This window comes from Rhamphochromis sp. 'chilingali' (genome assembly GCF_963969265.1).
Source record: "Rhamphochromis sp. 'chilingali' genome assembly, chromosome: 19".
Lineage (NCBI taxonomy): Eukaryota > Metazoa > Chordata > Actinopteri > Cichliformes > Cichlidae > Rhamphochromis > Rhamphochromis sp. 'chilingali'.
This window is the reverse complement of record NC_137946.1, coordinates 15,287,227-15,307,530: the sequence shown is the minus strand read 5'-3', so window position 1 is coordinate 15,307,530 and position 20,304 is coordinate 15,287,227. Positions and strand designations below refer to the sequence as shown.

The 20,304-nt window shown below is 41.1% G+C and overlaps 4 protein-coding genes across 6 annotated transcripts; 2 read left to right on the top strand and 2 right to left on the bottom strand.

Annotated features, from left to right (window-relative positions):
• The first annotated feature begins 186 nt into the window (after positions 1-186).
• Positions 187-6,870, top strand: LOC308387564 (mitochondrial import receptor subunit TOM40B). 3 transcript variants are annotated; one of them, XM_080867713.1, is made up of 10 exons: positions 187-347; positions 778-977; positions 1,355-1,422; positions 1,510-1,602; positions 1,721-1,822; positions 2,054-2,159; positions 5,774-5,896; positions 6,030-6,106; positions 6,185-6,287; positions 6,380-6,870. In XM_080867713.1, exons 2-10 carry the CDS (start codon positions 794-796, stop codon positions 6,517-6,519), a joined length of 996 nt encoding a protein of 331 aa, XP_080723839.1. In that variant the 5' UTR covers positions 187-347; positions 778-793; the 3' UTR covers positions 6,520-6,870. The 3 variants fall into 3 exon arrangements, with proteins under 3 accessions (XP_080723839.1, XP_080723838.1, XP_080723840.1); XM_080867712.1 differs by lacking the exon at positions 187-347 and adding an exon at positions 354-548; XM_080867714.1 differs by lacking the exon at positions 187-347 and adding an exon at positions 559-686.
• Positions 6,871-7,005: 135 nt separating this feature from the next.
• bicdl2 (BICD family like cargo adaptor 2) lies at positions 7,006-15,155 on the bottom strand. Its single transcript, XM_080867711.1, has 10 exons — positions 15,016-15,155; positions 13,908-14,383; positions 11,986-12,201; positions 11,740-11,856; positions 11,068-11,214; positions 10,767-10,913; positions 9,971-10,045; positions 9,514-9,596; positions 9,315-9,429; positions 7,006-9,212 (listed from the first exon to the last, which is right to left on the bottom strand). The coding sequence occupies exons 2-10, from the start codon at positions 14,145-14,147 to the stop codon at positions 9,048-9,050; spliced, it is 1,305 nt and encodes a 434-aa protein (XP_080723837.1). The 5' UTR covers positions 14,148-14,383; positions 15,016-15,155; the 3' UTR covers positions 7,006-9,047.
• A 272-nt stretch (positions 15,156-15,427) lies between these two features.
• On the top strand, positions 15,428-16,621 carry mia (MIA SH3 domain containing). The gene is made up of 4 exons (XM_080867717.1): positions 15,428-15,699; positions 15,784-15,917; positions 16,078-16,188; positions 16,271-16,621. Exons 1-4 carry the CDS (start codon positions 15,582-15,584, stop codon positions 16,292-16,294), a joined length of 387 nt encoding a protein of 128 aa, XP_080723843.1. The 5' UTR covers positions 15,428-15,581; the 3' UTR covers positions 16,295-16,621.
• Positions 16,622-18,461: 1,840 nt separating this feature from the next.
• Positions 18,462-20,239, bottom strand: LOC308387352 (alpha-crystallin B chain-like). The gene is made up of 3 exons (XM_080867332.1): positions 19,635-20,239; positions 19,280-19,402; positions 18,462-19,204 (listed from the first exon to the last, which is right to left on the bottom strand). Exons 1-3 carry the CDS (start codon positions 19,812-19,814, stop codon positions 19,013-19,015), a joined length of 495 nt encoding a protein of 164 aa, XP_080723458.1. The 5' UTR covers positions 19,815-20,239; the 3' UTR covers positions 18,462-19,012.
• Between the last annotated feature and the right edge of the window lie 65 nt (positions 20,240-20,304).

Here is a 20,304-nt window from a genome sequence, read left to right as displayed (position 1 = left end):
CTCAAAACATCAAATCAATACAATAATAATAATTGGCTGAACGGGAGCCAATAGTCAATAGCTGCAATTTTAATAACGCGGCCACAGAAGTGCCAGTTTTATACAGTAAGGTGTAAAAGTGTGCAGTTTTCAAATGTGCAGGGTTCCCGCCGTGGTTTCAGAGGGACGCATTTGTGGGGTGGCACACGAGGCAGCTATTTGCAGCATCAGTGAAGCTCAGCATCAGTTGGCTTTGCATCTCAAGTTGGTATTTGTAAAGAAATTAAGGGAAAATCCGCCTGACAGTTTTCCTGATGTGCGGTTCTCATTTCCGCTCGGGATTTTAAGGTCTTTCGATCAAATCGGAAGTAGGTAGTAGAACAGTTAGCACACATACATGTCTGTTTTTACCGATGCTAAGGTCATACTAGCCGACGGATCTGCGGCACCTGCTCATATAAACCTCAGAACAGCATGCATGACGTGCAGAGCCATGCAGACCTGGTTTTAAAATCCTTGGAAACCAGTATGATGAGACATACAATACAAAGCTCTCATACATTTAAAATGTAGGTTTGTGCTGTTAATGTTGATGCAATTTGTAATTCTGATATTGAGGTTTTCTAAAAAAAAACAAAAAACCCCAAAGCTGACTAAATAAAAATAATAAACATCATTTTTTTCCCCATCAATGCACTTAAGAAGAGGTTAGTCCTCTTCCCCTGTTGTATCCTTGCACAACAGAGTTTTTCTTTTTTAGCAGGTATGAGAAATAAATCTTGTCTTTGTGTCTTGTAGGGAGTGTTGCACCCACATGGGCAGCGTTCTGGCTTTGTCTTCCAGTCCGGGCCATCAGAACTGGCCTTTCTCCACAGACCCACCTCCTTCCCGCTGGGACGCACACCCTGCTCACTGGGACAGTCCACCGCGCTGGGAGAGGAGGGATGGCCGCCTTCCCAACCCAGGCAGCTTTCACTCGTTGCACAGGAGCTGCAAAGGTATCACTGGTTAACATAGGAGAAGTGAGGAGTGCTCACCATGCTTAAAGTGAGGCAAAAAAGACGCTTCTTTCATTAGAGTTGCAACTGTTTTCCTGTAAGGTCAAATGTCAATTTCAATTTTACTTCTATTGCACTTCTAAAGCAGCAAGGTTAACCCAAGTTATTTTAAAGTTATTTAAAAAAAACAAGATAAAACCATGGATAAAACTCCATGTTTCCTTGTATAATGTGTGGTTCTAGCTACTCATAATCCTTTGAGGCTAAATAAAGCAGTCCTTATGTTTCTAAATTCTGTTACTAGCCGTGAACAGCTACAGAAATACAAATTCTATTATCTAAATGTTTCTTGACATGATTGGTTTTTTCCTCTTCAGATGTGTTTCCTCAACAGATTGAGGGTGTTAAGATGATACTGAATAAAACCCTGAGCAGCTTCTTCAAGGTGATTTTTTTCCCATTCACTTTAATTTAGATGCAAACAGTTTGTAGCATTTAAAGGTGATAATTATTAACCAAGGAATGTTTTCAGGTCAGCCATACGCTCCACCTCAGCGCTGTAAGTCCGTCGTATTATCGATTTCACGTGGAGCACCTGCAAAGTGACGACTATAGCAAAGACAAGGTCAGGCGTGAGTCATCACAAAGCTATCTTCATAATAAAAAAATTTAATGGTAACTGCGAGGGAGCTGCTGCCTTTTTGTGTTCACAACTCGCATTCTGTTCCTTTGTCAAATCTCAGGATGCTCCAGCGTTGATCGGGGAGATGGACTCCTCAGGTAGTCTGAACGCCCACGCTCTGCTGCATCTCACTGAGCGCGTGCGAGCCAGAACAGTGTTTCAGGTGTGATCATAACATCTGACGTCTGTAAACATGGCATTCATTCATTCATTCATTCAGTTCCCTCCTACAGCTATTACAAATCTTGACACCTTTGACATCTTTCTTCAGAATATTTGTCTTTACTTTCTCTGTTTGTAATGTATAATGCTCCATGAAAGGATACCTGTTCTGTTTTCTGTTATAAACTTTATCGTTAGAGTAACATTTTTTGAACTGCTCAATGTGTTTTAGACCCAGCAGTCCCAGTTTGTAACGTGGCAATTTGAAACTGAGTACAGAGGGAACGATTTTACTGCTGCTGTGACGGTGGCCAACCCAGACATCCTCAGAGAGTCAGGTGAGAAATGGCAGGTGGAAAAATGAGCAGAGGATTAACCATCAGGGTCTGATCTATGGAAAGTTGGAGTCAGTGCTCTACACTGGAGTGATAGTTCCCCTCTTTCTAATGTGGACCTGGCAGAGGGTGTGTTTCAGCTTCAGGGGGATCATAGCCCTCACCCTACCTGCAAAGGTCTTTGCCAGGGTCCCAGAGAGCTAATTTATACACAAAGAATCAGTCAGAGCCTTTCTATAATTACCCGCACTAATTAATGTTTGAAAAATGAGAACACCTGTTGAGGGAGGGCAGTTTAGATGCTTGGAAGGAGGTTGAAGAAGAAGGAATATGCCTTCTACAAGGGTGAACTGGTCTGTTAGGAAACTGCTGTGAGCTGTATGAGGTCCTGAGGACTGAGACTCAGGTGGAACGCAGGATTTATCCATAGGAAAGCTGCATCATTACAAACTATTCCACCTTACAAGCATCAGATCTGTGTGGAACAGCTGACCTGTACGATGTGTAGAAGAAACAACAAACTAATCTCAATCTTTTTTTAATAAAGATATTGTTGCTGTGCTCTTTTTTCTTACTTTTTCTGCAGAGTATAGCAGCTTATTAAAGTCAATATTACACATGATTTTCACATCAATAGCTGAATTTGGATGGACATTTTCAGTATATACTGTAGGACTCATAGATAGTTAGAGAGACGTTTTTAGAAAAGAAGAAACTACATAACTACAACTTTCACAAATCCTACACCAAATAACAATTTTTTTTACCCTGTAGCCATAAAAGACTGACAGGCCATTGTCGGCATAACTTTATAAGAGCAAACCTTAGTAAATCACATTTGTTTGATTTGTTTAAATATTTTCCCAGCATGTGTTGTAACCTCTATAATACATTTGCCAAAAGATCAGCGACCAAGTTACCTGCTGTGTCCCCACCTTTCAGCTACAAAACCGACACTGTGGCTACTCTCATTAAATCCTGACAGTAGTTTCTTAACCCTAAAAGAGGACTTTGTTGTAATGCAGTGTTAGGAAATCTGGTCCATGGACACAGTTATTTGTGCCCTTACTTTCATTAAATATGTATTTAGATTTCCTTCCAGAGCCTGCTGGGAGTCACAATACAACATCCATGCTGCCATTAGAGATACTTTTTAAAGTGAGCCGATGGATTTGCAGTGTTCAACATTTTTCGTCAAAATATGCAAAATGGTCCGCAATGAACGCGAGTGCATTCATACAGCTCTGCAGTGCCAGAGATCACTTTCATGTAGTGTGTTTTTCTTCTTCTCTCAGATGTAATATTGTCTGACAAAATGCTACCGTTAATATGTCTTGATGCATGCTCAATCATCCAGGTAAGGAAACCCCAAAAAGTTGATTCGGTTAATCTGGATGTTCTAGTTGAAAATGGCTACCAATAATAGGACTCAAAGATCAGCAGTGTCTTAGATTAATGTCTGAATTTTTCAGTATATAATACTGACTTTAATAATATTGTAGCATTACATGGTGTACAAGAAAAAATAAATAAACAATGGCAGTTGACATTGTTATATTCTAACTTCAATACATAGACGGGTCAGCTGTAACACAGATTTCAAGTTTACACGGTGGAATATTTGAATCCTGCACTCCGCCTGAGCTGTCAGATACGTTTGTAACTCTGACGGTAACTCTGTGAATAGCAGAAGAATTCAAATTCACCAGAGAATAAATAAGGGAGAGACATGGCATCAAAGTTAGATAGAGCACAGTCCCACAGGTTAAGAATGAAAAAGAGAAAATACATCCCAGGAGGCGAGAGCTAAAGGAACTGATGGACATGGTCAGACAGATGACTTATGTTCCTAAATTCAGCCTGACATTTTATCACTTTTGCTCAGTTATACTTTATTAATGTAAACTTGCTGCACTTGCTGTGTGCATGCACATAGATGTGTGCATGACCAGTCTGCTCCATTACTTAAGCAAAAAACACTCCACCTCTGGTCACAGGCTGCCCCAGTTCTTGTACATCTGTAGTGAGAGCTTACTCTGGATTATTGGCAATATGCGAGAATTTCTATGAGCAGCCATGGGGTGGAAGTTTGAGGGTTGGCAGGTCTCAGAGGTTTATCTCTGCTTTGCAGATCATGTCATTGATTTCAGGCGGTGGCCTCCAGCTTGCCCCTTGGGCAGTTTGCAACTGAGTGTGAAGCGGTTGGATGAGAATGTCTGAGGCCATGGTTCTCAGCCAGAAAACAGAGGTGTGCCCACTTTGAGTTGGGAATGAGTCGTTGCCTCAAGTGGAGGGTTTTAAGTATCTCGGCATCCCCTTCACGAGTGAGAGGAGAGTGGAGTGACAAATTGATAAACAACTTGCCGTGGAGGGTGCAGTGATGTGAACGCTACACCAGTGTGTTGTGGAAAAGAGAGACATGAGCATGAAAGTGAAGCTGTCATAGGTGACTAAAGGAAGAGTGGAGCAGTGGAAGTGCTTCCTCCAAACAGCTTCTCGATTCACCCTGAGAAGCTTAGTCATTCAGGAGGGTAGTTACTCTTCCACATTAAAAAGAGCCAGTTAGGGTGGTTCAGGCATCTGAAAGGATGCCTCCAGGGCACCTCCTAGGTGAGGTGTTGCAGACGTGTCCTATTGGGACATGTCCCAGCTTGCTTGGGATCACTTAGTGTATCCACATAAGAGGTGGGGGAGGTGGTGTGGAGAAGCAGGTCTGGGCATCTCTACGTAGAAAGCTGCACAAGCTGACCATATCTTGGTCTCTTGTGTTCTGGGGGCCTCTGGATGTCTGGAGTTTTGATCTCCTCCATACCTGCTTCATGCCCTGGAGGACGGGGCAGTGGCCCCCCCACACCCTCTAGCAGATCATTACATGAAGGAACCTGTTAAAAACAAACGCGCTCATACTCACAGGTGTACACACAAGTGATCACACACACAAACTACACCTTTTTTGGCTCCTACCTCTAAGCACACTGTGCGCTGTCAATCGTACGTGCTGCACAATAATGTTTAATATTTAGTATTTACTGTCATATTCCCATATATCATTGTGATGTTGTTTATTCTAGTACTCTCGTTTTCTTCTGCTTGTTTTCTTCTTTCTTTCTCAACAGGTGATCCAGGTGATCGATATATGTGGTTTTTTTTCTGTTTATTCTGTTGGTTTTTGTTTTTTGCCCTTTTTCCCCGTCCCTCTTCTCAGCTGTTTTTCTTTCCCTCCTTCTTTCCCCCAATCAAGTCTGTCCCGTATTCAGCAAGTGAAAATAAAATAAAATAAACAATAAAAGGTGAATCAAATAGACCATTACGGCAAGGCTGGGATGGTCCATTTTGTAAAGTAAATCCATTGGGCATCTTTCTTCGCCTTTAGACAATAATTCTGATGGCAAAAGAGCCAAACGGGACAGGCAACAAAACAAAAAAAAGAAAAAAGAAAGGAAAGCTGCACATGGACCTGAAAGAGTGGCAGGAAATAGATGGATGGGTGGATGTTGGCTTTTCTTTGTTATCCCACAACATGAGAAGAAAATAATTTAACACTTTTTCTGGTATTTTTCACTGATGTGTCCCTTGATGATTTTTCTGTTATCTTGCTGTGTGTTTTTCCTGGACAGTTATCCTGGTGGCGCATTTCCTGCAGAGCGTGTCTTCTGGGCTGGTGTTAGGAGGAGAGCTGGTCTACCATCGGGGACGAGCAGAAGAAGGAGGCATCCTTACTCTGGCTGGACAGTACTCAAGTGAGATGTTGTTTTTACTCATGAATCTGCCTCGCATATCATATTTTAACAGAGCTGGTATCATCTCTCCTTTGTTGAGCTTTGATTTATCCACAGTGGGGGTGGTGGGTGGGTGTTCTGTCTCTTCATGCAGGACCAAACTGGGTGGCAACATTGAATGCTGGCAAAGGAGGTGCCCATGCAAGCTACTATCACAGAGCCAACAAACAGGTACAGCCAGTGCCACCCATAAGCGTAAACACCATTTACCTTAGTGGCATATCATTAATGTATGTTTGTGCTTTGCAGATACAAGTAGGGGTGGAGTTTGAAGCAAGTACCAGGACACAGGAGACCACAACATCCTTTGGGTATCAGATGGAGCTCCCAGAGGCTAATATGGTCTTTCGAGGTAAATTTCCTGATGTAACTTTGAGTCATGCGCGATGTTAACTATTATGAAAGCACAATGCATGAGTCTTTTGTTTCTGTGTGTGTATCCAGGTATGATAAACAGCCGGTGCATAATAGGAGGTGTGTTGGAGAAGCGCCTGACTCCTCTCCCAGCCACACTGATTATGGGTGCCTTTGTAAATCATAAAGGTGATAAACTGCAAGTGGGTCTAGGCATCAACGTGGGTTAATCATCAGCTAACCCCCGCTGGAATTACACTGGATATCCGTCCAGAGGCACGTTTCAGAGGCTTCATTAACAACGTGACCTTGCGAGACTTTTTCAGCCTCACCAAAACACTTCCTGTTTCTTTAAGTCACCTACCTCTCTAAGTGGAGGCGATGTTTGTCTGACTGAGTGACAACAAGAGGATTGCACTAAGAGGAGTGGATGAGCACCTCGAGGGCTCCAGTACAGTATGTGACTACACAAATGTTTCAGTCTCCCTAAACCCAAACTGTGCATCCACTCCTGGACACTGAACCAAAAGGATAAAAGGCATACAGTACTGTAAAGTTAAAATAAAGATTTTATATTATGGGTAGTCCTAAACAAATCTAATGGAAGTACACTGTATTAAAGAACAATAGTCTGTGAAGGTTCTCAGTCATCCAGGTCATCGTAGTCAAAGGAGCTTGCAAAGAAAAGCGTCTGGACTTCTTTAAGTTGCTTGAACAATAGTCTTTTTAATGTTTTTGTTCATCAGCTATAATTTTAATAGACTATATACACAAGATGCTTACAAAAGATGTTTGCCCATCTAACAGGCAGTGATTGGTTTACATCAGCGCCAGTATCAATTAAAAACAAAGCTCATCAACTCACCTGCCAAAAAATTAAATTTTAGCTTGAATGTACAATCATTTGGTGCTCTCTAACCACGACACAAACAGAGAAAGCATTAAACTGAAAAAGTTCAGCGCTTACTCATAAAAAGACAGTCTGTGTGGGCTAATCTGCACACAAGCAAATGCTTAGAGGAGCATTCCAAATGGCAGCAAATGCTGCATCTGAGTATGAGTAAATGGGTCGGCTCACGTTAAAACGTCAGTAAGAACCTTAAAAAATATGCATGAGTAGGTGAATGTTTGTTTGATTGGGTACAGATCTTTTTTTTGTGTGTGCCGGCATATTATATAGTGTGCAATCCACACAGAGAAAGGTGCTGCTTCATACTGTATATAGTAATTTAAGGTTCTGAGGGTTGAGAAAGAGGCTATGCACCAAGTCTGCTGATTGAGGACTGCGCTGTATGTATACTGTATAGATGAAGGCATTTGGTAACACTGACTGTATGCAACCTGCACTACTCGTACTGCGTTCGAGCATTTACGGTCCTCTTCAACTGGGAAATGTTGCATATATATGATTTATTCATTATATAAAGTCAGCACGGAGAGAAATGGAAGGGATGGCTATCTTTTTGAACTTAATTTATTAAAGATGTTATTTCTGTCATTGTTTCTTTTGACTGTATGTCATGCATTTCAACAGACAGTTACCTACCTACAGTAAGTCTGAACCTAAACTCAGCACCAAGGTACCTTTTTACGTCCTGTTGCTTATTCATAGCTCAGCAAGACACAAACACGAAAGCCAGATAATTTTCACTTAAATCATTAGAGCTGAAGATTGCAGATTCATTAAGAATTTGCTTAAACTGAACATTTTCCACTCTCGGATCAACATGCAAATATTCCTTCCCATTAACTTCCATTAAGTTGTGATGATTTTCCCTGATATACTGTTTTAGTGGTGGATGTCCCTTTTAAACAAGGCCAAAGTTTTAAATACCGAAATCTGCACAAAGATAGATGGAAGCCCAGACCTCAGACTGCAATAAGACGCTACATTTTGGGAAAAAAAATTTCTGTGTTTGATTTTGGATGATGGCTATGAGAGTGAATACCTTTTAATATGCTTATGGAAGGCACACAGCTCATGCTGACAGCACAGAAATCCCACTTTCTGTTTGTCAGGGGCAGCTAGTCATAAGAAAAGTGGGTTCAAAGGAGAGGGTGTGTTGTGAGATTGCACTGAGGTCTAATGTGTGTGAGATTTAAAAAAAAAAAGAAAGATTGTTTTTGAACTTTGAATAATGTGTAACATAGTAAAGGATAAGACCTGAAAATGATAGGTCCTTTTTAATCTCTTATTCCTTCGTATTTGCATGCTGCCTCTAAAAATCTTGTAAACTTTTGTCTTTAACCTCCTAAAATCTGAACTCTTCCACGGCATGCATTTTTAATTTCTCTTTGATCAAAAAACAAAGAATTACCAGATTTTCTTTTTATCTGATTTTTGTTTCTAAGAAAAATGAGAGCCACATATGAGCATATTCGTTTAAAACAGTAGCAGTATAATGTCCTCGTAAGTGGATATCAGGCTCTTGTAGAGCAAACTTGAGTACTTTGGTCTAAATAACTCAAAATGTAATGTCCACATATGTGGACGCCAGGTTTTAGGAGGTTAAAAAACTAGAAGTGACTTAAATAATGCAAGAAAAGATGATAACATATCCAACACTCAGTTGAGACTTTTTTTTAATATAAAGTATGAAATTAATAATACACTGTATATACATATATACAAATATAGGTATGTAAACAAGTCACTTGTTGCTAATATGGCATTAGTGTCCATTATCTGGCCACAAAAGACAGAGTGGCAAAGAAAATTGCGGATAGTGTCCATTTAAACCTGGGAGTCTTCTTGCTGTTATATATCTTTGAAAAAAGAGAGGAATCCTTTCGATCCTTCTCCCTTCATTCTCAAAGACCTGCTTCTTTGGAATCCTGTAGCACCTTTTTCTTGCTGGCTCTCTTTCTTCCTCTCCTCCTCCCTTTGCTGAACCTGTTGATTTATCACCACCCGCATGTCCTCCTGGAGCAAGAGCAAAGGTTCAGATTACAAAAGTATAATAATTTTTTAAAGTCCATTTTTCCAAAAGAGACTATCTGTAGTTTTGTATCCAGGTACACAAACCTGCCAGGCCTCCAGCTCTTGAGACAGCGCCACCTTCTGCTTGATGGTGTTGAGAAGCTGCTGAGTTAGTGATTCTTTCTCTTGACGCACCGTGACCAGTTCACTTTCTAAGGACCTAAATGGAAATTTTAAAAACAGATTTATCTTAATAAAATCTAAATAAAATTGAGAGAAACTAAACTAATCAGCATAGCATTACCTGTAGCTTGGCTTTCCTGAACTGCGGCCACACAGCTGAATTTCCTCCCTCAGAGACTCGAGTTCTTCTCTCTGACCTTCAAGCTGATGTGTAAATACATCACTCACATTGATCAGAACATTGCATATTAGAGCATGATTGGCCTCCAAAATAAATGTGATATTATAAAGTCGTGCACAGATAAAAGCTGAGCAGAGAAAAATAGGCTACATAATGTCACACAGTTAGCCTCAAATCGTCACATCACACACGTCTTCACAATTTAATCAACACATGTTGATTAAATTAATCCAAACTTAAACATACTGATTCTATAGCACATTATTAAAAAATGTAATTCCGTGACTTCAGTTGGTGCTTCCTATATTGTCTGTTTTTGCTAGACAAATCAGCAAATATGTCTTTTTCTATTCCTGCAGCAGTAAGGACAGTATATACAGCATACAGTTTCACTGACCTGTTCTTTGAGTGCCTGTATTTCTTCATCTCTCGCTTGCAGCACTGTGGAGTGAGCTAGAAGAGCCTCTTTAGCCTGTAACAGGAGAGATATACACCGCATCACAAAAAGTCAGAGGGGTCCAACACTTAACTAGGCATTTGTGCTGTTAATGCAAATTTGTCCTGCAAATATGTTGCTTTTTTTGGCAGACTTGTGCACTATATGGGCGAGATTAATGTATAAGCAAGGTAAATTTGAAAAAGTGAGATTTTTTCAGTGTGGAAAAGGACTCTTTTTACCTGCCTAGATCACCACATTCACTTATGCTGAATACATAAGCTGATCTGTACCAATTTATGTCAGTGTTTTCTCAAAAACGCTTGGACGCTCACAACAGATGGCTGAAAAAGTAATATGCACTAAGATGAAACAGCTAGGGGAACATTTTGCAACTAATTGGGTTAACTGGAAAACAGGTCAGTAAAAGACTGGGTTTAAAAGAGAATGTTTTAGAGAGACAAAGTTTCTCAGGAGCAAACAAAGGCAGCGGTCACTAATCTTAAAAATACTGTGCCTACAAATTCATAATAATGTTTGTCAGTGTAAAAAAGTGAAGACATCATCAGCTACAGAACAATAAAAAGGTTCAGTGAATCTGGAGAAATCTCTGTGCTCAAGAGACAAAAATCAATATCGGATGGATCATGTAAACATACACGAGTACAAGGATTATCCAGACAAGCTTTGGTACACAGGATCGGTACACACTGACTTAGACTGTGGAGTTACTCGGTGGGTGTGTTTCTGTGGGCACCTGTGACTGCTGAATTTCACTCAGCAGAGACAAAGGTTCTGCTTGTGTCCTGTCCAGGATGCTGTCTTCATCCAGGTTCAGAGCTTTTTGCTGTAGAGAGCGATTCAAGGTGCGCAACTCAAACACCACTCCCTGCTCCTGCTCTATCTACACACCAAGCACATGCACACACACAGATCGAGAACGTGTTAGTGACCTCTGCTTGTGATGAGCAATGCTTCCTGCAACAGATATAACTGCCTCAAGTTTCATCGGTCAACACCACGGCTGATCCTAAATATGCCTCCGATTTATTGCTCACCTCTGCTTCTTTCTCTTTGAGTTTCATCTGCATTTCTGACAGTCTGTCTCTGAAGCGCTCTCGCTCCATGCGAAGTCTTTGGTTGTCTTCCCCTGAAGCTTTTAGTTGCGTCTCCATGTGTGACCACCGCTCTTGCAAAACTCTGTTCTGTATGAGAAGGATCAAAAGGATAGACTAGCAATATAAAAGCTGTTTTAGCATTGTCAGCCCAGATGTCACCCCAAAGCCTACTTCCTGCACACCTCGAGGTTGTTAAGAGGTTTATAAAATCAGCATCCTGACTGTTGGTTTACACCTCAACTGAACATTTTAAGAATTTTCCACTATTTCTCGTTACAGTTATTTTGTAACCAGATTTTCATGCTTCATGATGACACAAATTATTGTGACTGAAGGCTTGTCAGACCTCCATGACGTTAAGAATTTTACTTATTTTTGCTGGTATTTAGTCTCAAGCCAGACTCAAATTATCCGAACATGAGATTTGATTTTAGCTTATGCTATATGAAAATTGACTCCCAAAAGATGTGGTTTGTGGACTTTTCATTGCGAACTTAAGACTTGCACTTGTACTTTCATGTGGTGCTACTGCTGCTCTTTGTGCTTTTTGGGTGTGCTGTTCATAATAAAACCAAAACTTTTGTGTATGCAATGTTTTACTTATGGGTTTACCTCTGCTTGTATGTTTTCTAACTGTGTAAAGCTGATGTTTCGGCTAAAAGATGATTCTTCCATTTCGTCTCTGATGGTACGCAGTTCAGTCCTCAAGGAATGCTCCAGTGTCACAGCCTAGATGTGTGAGAAATGGGAAGGTGAGAAAGGTGTGAATAATAAAGGTAGGACTATCTAAACCTGTTAGTCTGCATTTTCCTGTGATGCAACATACGTGCAGAGATTCACTGATCCATTAAAACAAACCTCTGCCAGCTGCTCAACCAGTCTCTGGTTATGGTTGGCTAACTGGATCATCTGCTCGCTTTCATCTTTTCGCCGGTCACGCCCTTGACTCTGATGTTTCTCCACCTCAGCCCGCAGAGTTGTTAAATCAGCAGTTAGCTCCGCCTCCCTCTGTCCAAATGCCAGTTCATTCATCTCCAGCTTCCTCTGAAGAACGTGCTTCTCCTGCTGTAAAGCCTGTATTAAACACCATATGAACCAGCTTCAATAACCAGACTTTCCTGATGACATGAATGGTGACTCCAGTCCTGGACATGGCAGTGTGACAGCAAGCCAGCGTGCTCAATAGGAAGACTCAGAAAAAAAGGTTACATGTAATCAAAAACATTCAAAGAACATTTAACATTGTATTTCATGAAAAATACTTTTCTGTTTATTTCTCTGTGCTTGTCGATTCTGCACTGGGGGCAGATTTATTAATTAAAAAATTAAAAGCTGTAAAAACAGTATAACTAACACAAAGCCACATGAACCTGATATATGGTGAAGATCTACTTAAATGACTTCTGCTAAAGTTAAATGTACTTAACTCACATTAAGTTGGAGCGCATGCAGGTTAAGTAATGCATACTTATCAGGAATTGGAAGCACCGTGTTATGTCCCATACATTGCACTGTAGTGCAAAGTACTGAAAATAAATAAAAGGCCAGTATTGTTGATACTGATACTGATACTTTAATTCTGAACACATTTTAATGACCACTTAAATCACTGTGATTTTTACTTTACACAATTATTTGTTGACACAATAAAACACACCTTTCAGCTTTGCATGTATTTTAAAACCTTTTTAGAGCCCTGGGATGTAAATTTGCCTGTCTCTAAAGCACTTTGGGTCAGCTTCTGTTTGAATGTGTTATAGGCTATAAATAAAACAGACACTACAGTCAACACAAAAAGGTCGAGCCATTTTTCATAGTGCATGTTTGGGGTATATTTTCCAAAAATATGTTTAACCCATTTGAGAAGGCTACATACTGAACTTAGAGGATTGAAACAATACATTGATCTCATCACTCTAGTATCAGTCCGATACCAGTAGCGGCATTGGTATCGATACTAACGATATTTAAATTGATTGGCTCACCTCTAATGCAGTTGCAGAAACACTATTTGGAATAACAGTGGATTAAGAAATCATGACATGATGGCTGCCATGTAATCATGGATCATTATCATAGCCAGCATAAAAGATTGTTGTGGCTGTAGAACATTTGATTACATAACTGGGTAACTGGGGGACATAGCTGATGTCACATGCTTTGACCATTTTTAATGATTAGACTGCATACTAGAACTAGAATGATAGAATTAGCTTTGTACTGCCACATTTAATGTTAAATGTATTGTTATCTCTGTAGAGAAAAAACAAATGGTTTAAATACTTTATATATAGATAAAATCTATCTATATATCTATTTCTGATAGCATTTTCACACTGTGTAACTTAAGTTATTTTGTAAAGCAGTAGTCAGTAATGGTATGTCTGCAAGTCCCTTGGTGATCTATGGCAGCTTTATGAGACAAAGTTAGCATTAGCTTCCTAACAGCTAACCAGATATAATCTCCTTCAGCACAGTGAACTGATTTGCCAGCTAAAGGCATTGCATAAGTTTCAGTCTGCGGTTATACATTGTTGGAGCTCTTTCTCCTCCAGTGGGGGTGGTTATCATGGTTGCATTGTCTCCTTGCAATCTGACAAATCTTCTGCCCACAGGTGGAATGACTGTGCACTGCAGGCCACATCCAAAAGTTTTGCCTTCATGCAGCAATTTGCTTGTAATTTTAGCTAATCTTACTTACCATTTCATTTTGTGTAAAAATGTGTTTATCAAATATGACCTTTTGGGAGATTAAGGGACAACAGTAGCTTTAATCTTACCTCCAGCTCCCTTTCCCTCTGCTCCAGAGAGGCTGCCAGCTCCTCATTCTTCTCCAGTAAAGCCCGTCCCAGCTCAGCAGCTAGAATCAGGTCAGTCTCTATGCCTCCTCCACTGTCAGTGCTTCCAGGGGAGGATGTGGATGAGGGGAGACCAAAGGAGAGAGAGACCGAGGAGGAGGGAGAGAGAGGAAAGAACGAGTCCTCCAAGCTGGGTGAGGGAAGACTGTTTTTGCTGAACATAGCTGACAGTTGAAGGATCAGTTAAAAAGTACTATCCCAAGTCCTGCAGTTGTGATTCAGTCTCTCTTCAGTGGAAGAGAATGGATAGAGAGTCAGGACTTTCTGTTTCCTGATGGTTTAGTTTACAGGTGTTTGGGTTCCACTTTTGTTATCCAGAGTATTCCTTGTGCTTCAGTGTGTGGTCCCAGTGCTTATATCATTCACTTCTTCTTCTCTTCTGGTCTTTACTGGGACATCTTTGGGCAAGAAAAGACATTTAATAACACAGAAAACCTTGTGTGAATATCACACTAGCTGCTTTCTGGTAACATAATCCAGCATGGCCTAAAAGGAGATCTTTTGTCTGACAGGTGCTTTTGTAGCTCTGACCGAAACACCAACCTGCACTATTATCATTGTCTCCTCCCTAAATTCCAGAGGCACTGTGAACTGCTACTTCTTGTGATCGCTACAATGTGTTGAGTATTTCAAGTAGACTCTTAAGTAATACGTTTAGGTCAAATTATCAATAAACAATCAGCATAGGCTTGGTCTTAAAAAAAAGCTTTTTGTTTGATAATTCAATGCTATCATGAATAATTCCCAGATTATTTTTATTCAAATTTAGACCGTATAAGCTGAATTTCAGTCACAGTGTAGCAGTGTCAGTATCTGGAGTCTCACCAGCCTCAACTATCAAGTCTGTCACTATTTGCTTCTCACCTGTTATTACCTATTGGTATCATGAATCTGTGCTGACATGCTATTTAAAGTCCTTTAAAATACAAGTAATAAACTCAGTCCTACTTTATTGCCAGTACGACAGTTGACAGAATCCGTGTTAACCTATTTTCCACCAGACTTTGAAAAATGATAAGTTAGGTCTTACCTGACAGCTCTCTGCCACCGCAGGCTAACAGGTACAGTCTTCCTGTTTGGGAGTGTTTGCGCAAGAGAAGCTCAGCTGGTTTCCTTGGTAGTGGAAACGTTCATTATGTAAATAAAGCACATGGCTCCACCTACTGAGTTCCAAAGGTGAAGCGAGGGAAAAAGGAAGAGGAACTGACAGAAAGAACAGGGAATACTGGAAAAGTGGGGTAAAATTAATAGTTGCTGATTGGATATCAGGCAGTTAAACAAGGAAGTGATTAATTCTGGGGAATTCACTGGGGAGGGGTTTGCATTGCGTGACAGATGGAAAAGTCTAGGACACAAGCAGGGGTCTGTCTACTCCCCACCCCCTTTGCCCCATCCTGTTTACCTGCTTGAAGAATTTCAAAGGAGCTCTGTGTGTGCTCATGTGACGAAGGGTTGGGGGAAGAAGAAAAAGGGGACTGCTTCTGCTGCACCTTCATTTTAAGAGTGGCCAAACAGACTTACAAGAAGACTGAAAACCAGGACCTTCCCAGCTGAGAAAAAAGGCTTTTCCATCAGTAGGTACATTGACGTAAAGACATGGCTTTTGAACTGTGGTTTGCTCTTTCCCTGTGCCTTGTGTTGGGAACCTCTGAAGCTGGAAAGCAAATGCCTAAACTCTCTGACAAGAAACTCTGTGCTGACTCCGAGTGCAGCTGTAAGTATCAACTGTTTATTTTGCTTCGGAAAAAAAGGTCAGATTCATATCACATTATAGCTCATGACATTTGTCCCTGCACAGATCCTATCTTGATAGCTCGTGCACTGCAGGACTACTACCCTGGAGACTGCAGGTTCATCCCCATCAGGCAGGGGCAGCTTGTCTATGTTTATGCAATGCTAAAAGACAGAGGGAATCTCTTCTGGGCTGGCAGTGTGAGTAAAAGTGACATATTTATGTGGCTATAAATGGCCTAGGCACGGCTCTAACCCTAAAACTGTGAAAACGTCACAGGCTTGGGCTTCCATGTGCAGCAAAACATTTAAAAGTTTTGAATGTTATCAAACAAATGTTATCTGCGTCATCTTTTCCCAGGTACAAGATGCCTATTATGGACAACAGGAAGCTCGCATTGGCCACTTCCCCAGTAGCATAGTGGAGGAGACACATGCTCTCATGCCAGCCACAACTGAAGTCAAAACTACTGTAGGTGAACACACACACATGCACATGTGCATATGAATTATTTAGTGCTTTCTCCTGATTCAGTGTATCTTCTTTTTTCCAGAAATGGGACTTCTACTGTTACTGATAATACACTTCCCAAGAAACTTAACTTGATATGATGCACACTGCTGACAGTTTATTTTTATGCATCTAATAACATGAGCGCCAATAGAAGTATGCATAAACTCTGCACAGCAATGAGTGCATGTATTATTATGAAAACGTATTATTATAATTTCATGTCTCCATTGATGGTCTTGCTGTCTTTTGATGACTTAGACATCAGCAGCGGTTCTGCAGCCTTGCTTTGTTGACAGATGAACGATGTACATTGTCTGTAATGCTCCTGTTTATCTGAGGTTTTGCAGATAATAATAAAAGTTGTCCATCGTGCACTTACAAATGAAGGAAACACGACTTGTGCCCTCCTTTTCTCTGCTAAAGCTATTCCTTTTTCGTGAGCGTTGTGTGTCTTATCAACAGGCAATGTCAGATTGTAAAAACTGTTTTAAAAGCAGCAATGAAGTAAGAAATTTCAATTTATTAGAGGGGACTTTTGCATTGTTTAATAAATAAAGCGTGCCGCAAAGCATTTATCTGGTGCTTTTTGAGGCCAGGCTAAACCTTCATTCCTGAAAGCTCCAGTTCCCCAATATTAATAAAGTGTCTGAAAAAAAATATCAGCAGCTCTACATTCACTGTACATAACCACCCACACCTTTTGCTGCATTGTTGCATTGCACAGGTTCAACTAGTTACTGAAAACATTCTTCATAGATTTTCACATGATATCATCAAACACTTGCTGCATATTGGCTGCACATTCATGACGTAAATCTCCAGTTTCACCACATCCCATTGAGATCTGGTGACTGTGGAAGCTATTTGAATACAGCAAACCTACTGTTATGTTCAGGTAACAGGTTTTAGATTATTTAAGTTTTGCCACATGGTGTGTTATTCTTCTGGAAGCATAAGATGGGTACGCTGTCATAAAGGGATGGAAATGATCATTAACAGTACTCAGAAGGCTGTGCCACAGCATCCCCCAAATTGTTACACCACCAGCCTGAACAGATACATGGGAGGATGAATCCATGCTTTCACATTATTTACGTCCAATTCTGATCCTATTATTTTAGCTACACCTTTATACAGTGTACCTAATAAAGTGGCAGCAGAAATCAAGACTATTAGATCAGGCAACATTTTTCCTTCTATCTTCCCTTCTTTTACTATTGTCCAATTTTGTCAAGCCCGTGTGAATTGTAATTGACAGGTGAAGGACCTAATATGGTTTTTTGCTGCTGTAATGGCCTGTATTTGTATAGCGCTTTACTAGTCCCTAAGGACCCCAAAGCGCGTTACACATCCAGTCATCCACCCATTCGCACACACATTCACACACTGATGATGGCAAGCTACATTGCAGCCACCCTGGGGCGCACTGACAGAGGCGAGGCTGCCGGACACTTGCGCCACCGGGCCCTCTGACCACCACCAGTAGGCAATGGGTGAAGTGTCTTGCCCTTTTCTTTGCTAGCTCCTTTGACTGTCTTGCCAAAGGACACAACGACCGAGACTGTCCGAGCTGTAGTTCATCTGCTTCTGATTCCTACTCTGAAACTTCAGCAGATCATCTGGACCATGACCATGAGTTCTTGCCATTTGATTGGCTGATCAATATTGATGTTAATGAGCTACTGAACACCTCATTAAGTGGTCAGTGAGTATACGTTGTTATTTGAAATCCATTTGAGAACAGCAACACAATAGACAGAAGAAAACCTTGACAATGATTCAAAAACACACACAACCGACCTGTGAACTTGAATCTCCATATTTATTCTATTTGCTGTTGTCAGTGTTAATATTCCAAAAGGCTTAACAAAGATAATAGAGTTGTAATTCTTGCATCTACAAGTATAAATGCGCTCACGTACATTCACAATCATACTACCCTTAGCAGCTCAGAGGTCATGTTCCCCAGTGAAAAAGGGGCCCTGTCTGTTTCTCTCCTTTGTCCACAACTTTGCTTCTTGCTCATTCGCTCTCATTCTCTCAACACGCCTGGTCCCGAGGCCTTTGGTGGCTTTTTCTTCTTCTTCTGTTTATTTATTTAGTTTTTTTTTTTTTACTAAAAACAAACGGGCTGTCTGTGCCTCCAGAAAACCTCCTCCTCACACATGCAGAAACCAATGCTCTTCCCACAGAATGAACACAGCACATTTGGCATCTTACTAATACCCGCTCACTCTGCTCTGTGTGCTGAAAATACATCTTTGGTTAGTGTGTTAGCACCTTTAGTGGATAGTACTGATTAGTATTAGTATTTCTCTGCAGAACCAGTAGATGCTGCAAGCTTCTCTGGGTTCAGTTACTAACTAGCACATTTGCCACTGAAATGAAAGGTTGCTAGAGACATTGTGTTTCTCTAAATGCCTGATGGTGGTTATGAATTTGTCTTTGGAAATACTGTTACATGTGCGACTGTATTTTGCGTAGAAGCCTAATCTGTTTGTTTATGATAGGGAAATGAACTCTTGGGAGCTCAATATCCTGGAGCTCACCATGATGTGTCTATAAAAGCTGTACTGTCAAAAACAGACTGTTACACGAGCTCTACAGTTTTGCTGAGACAACACAATAATAGTGAGTTAGGGGTTAGGAACTGTTTTATTAGACAGCAGTTTTAGACATCTAGAACTGTATGACTACTCTATATATATGTACGGCACTGCCAACATAACAGACAATATAAAGGGTTAATAGTAAAGCAGCATCTGGTGCGTCAGGCTCTGCTCTACATTTTCTGTTTCTGTGTTCCATCTTCACAGGAAATAGGAATATTGCGCTCCGGCCCAGGAGATGACCGAGGTGCTGTGATTGTCAGTACACCATCACACGACAGACTGGAGGTGACCTCGGCACATGTCACACCAGAAGGAAGCCTGTACTTCCTCAGAAACTCTCTTGACACATAGCCGTGGTCATCCTGAAACAGAATTAGTGAGTGCATCAGAACAGTGTGGCTAAATTTATTTTCTGGTGTTAAATTTGCTCCTCTGACCTGTCTGTCTTCATGTTTGCCGTGTATTGTGATGAAATCATCACTAACGCTGACAGACAGCTCATCAGGGGAGAAATGCTTCACATCCACATAAATGACATAGCGATCCTTTTCCAAGCGCATCTAAATACATACAGTAGAGCAGTGAGTCAGCCTGGGATAAAAACCCATACAAATCTTGTTTAATGAAGGACTGGCACCTGAAAATTACACAAACACTCATGATATCAGTGGAGGTTTTGACTCTGATGATCATTAATCCAAACCTCACAAACGAAAGGCCATAAAACACTGACATTTGTGCGTAACTCCCATGATGTAATAATCTTAATTACACAGGTGAACTGTACTCTACCTCACTGTGTCCATTGTCGGGCCAGTTGAACCAGCGCATAAACAAAGGGCGCATCCAGGGGAAGGACCAGGAGAATGGCCACATCATTGGCCAGTCAGTGAGAGGTTCTGCCATGGAGAGGTCAGGAAATCGATGTGGGAACGCCCGGCGGTACCAGGGATACTGGATGGGGATATCCATGGTGAGATTCCAAGAGGGTTGTAATAAATGACGAGGCAGGCTGACTAGGTCTGATTTGGTTTGAGATGGGTGCTGCTGTGCTCTCCTGCACTGAATTTATAGGTCTTTCCCTCCCATCCAAGCCAGACTTTGCCTCTGTTCACCACCTCTGCGCCTCCTCCCCTCCGTGACCTCCCATGCACACTTGCATATGGACTCTGCCAACAGCCTGATCTTTCTGGAACAATGATCTCAACTGTTTATCCCTCCATCACTCCCATTGTTTTATCTGTCTGACTGAGACTGGTTCTCTCCCTCGCCGTTACCCTCTATCTGTCCCTGTTCTCTCGGTCATGAGGTGACACTGGCTAGGAATACTGCTGACATCCTCCATGCTCATTCCCCAGGAAATGCTCCTGTCTGGTGTGTGTGTGCCTGTGTGTGTGTTTTTGTGAGGGTTTGTTTGAGGAATAGCTGCCAGAGCATTAGCCTGCTCTGCTCTGAGTGCCAG

Excerpts from the sequence above, each read along its gene's own strand:
- mia (XM_080867717.1), top strand. The coding sequence starts at position 15,582 with ATGGCTTTTGAACTGTGGTTTGCTCTTTCCCTGTGCCTTGTGTTGGGA. Across the intron at positions 15,918-16,077 it reads ATCTCTTCTGGGCTGGCAGT|GTACAAGATGCCTATTATGG; the intron begins GTGAGTAAAAGT and ends ATCTTTTCCCAG. Across the intron at positions 16,189-16,270 it reads CAACTGAAGTCAAAACTACT|AAATGGGACTTCTACTGTTA; the intron begins GTAGGTGAACAC and ends TCTTTTTTCCAG.
- bicdl2 (XM_080867711.1), bottom strand. The coding sequence starts at position 14,147 with ATGTTCAGCAAAAACAGTCTTCCCTCACCCAGCTTGGAGGACTCGTTC. Across the intron at positions 11,857-11,985 it reads TGGTTGAGCAGCTGGCAGAG|GCTGTGACACTGGAGCATTC; the intron begins GTTTGTTTTAAT and ends TCACACATCTAG. Across the intron at positions 10,914-11,067 it reads TCAAAGAGAAAGAAGCAGAG|ATAGAGCAGGAGCAGGGAGT; the intron begins GTGAGCAATAAA and ends CTTGGTGTGTAG.
- LOC308387352 (XM_080867332.1), bottom strand. The coding sequence starts at position 19,814 with ATGGATATCCCCATCCAGTATCCCTGGTACCGCCGGGCGTTCCCACAT. Across the intron at positions 19,403-19,634 it reads CCGACAATGGACACAGTGAG|ATGCGCTTGGAAAAGGATCG; the intron begins GTAGAGTACAGT and ends GTATGTATTTAG. Across the intron at positions 19,205-19,279 it reads GCAAACATGAAGACAGACAG|GATGACCACGGCTATGTGTC; the intron begins GTCAGAGGAGCA and ends ATTCTGTTTCAG.
- LOC308387564 (XM_080867712.1), top strand. The coding sequence starts at position 454 with ATGCATGACGTGCAGAGCCATGCAGACCTGGTTTTAAAATCCTTGGAA. Across the intron at positions 978-1,354 it reads GTTGCACAGGAGCTGCAAAG|ATGTGTTTCCTCAACAGATT; the intron begins GTATCACTGGTT and ends TTTCCTCTTCAG. Across the intron at positions 2,160-5,773 it reads AGACATCCTCAGAGAGTCAG|TTATCCTGGTGGCGCATTTC; the intron begins GTGAGAAATGGC and ends TTTCCTGGACAG.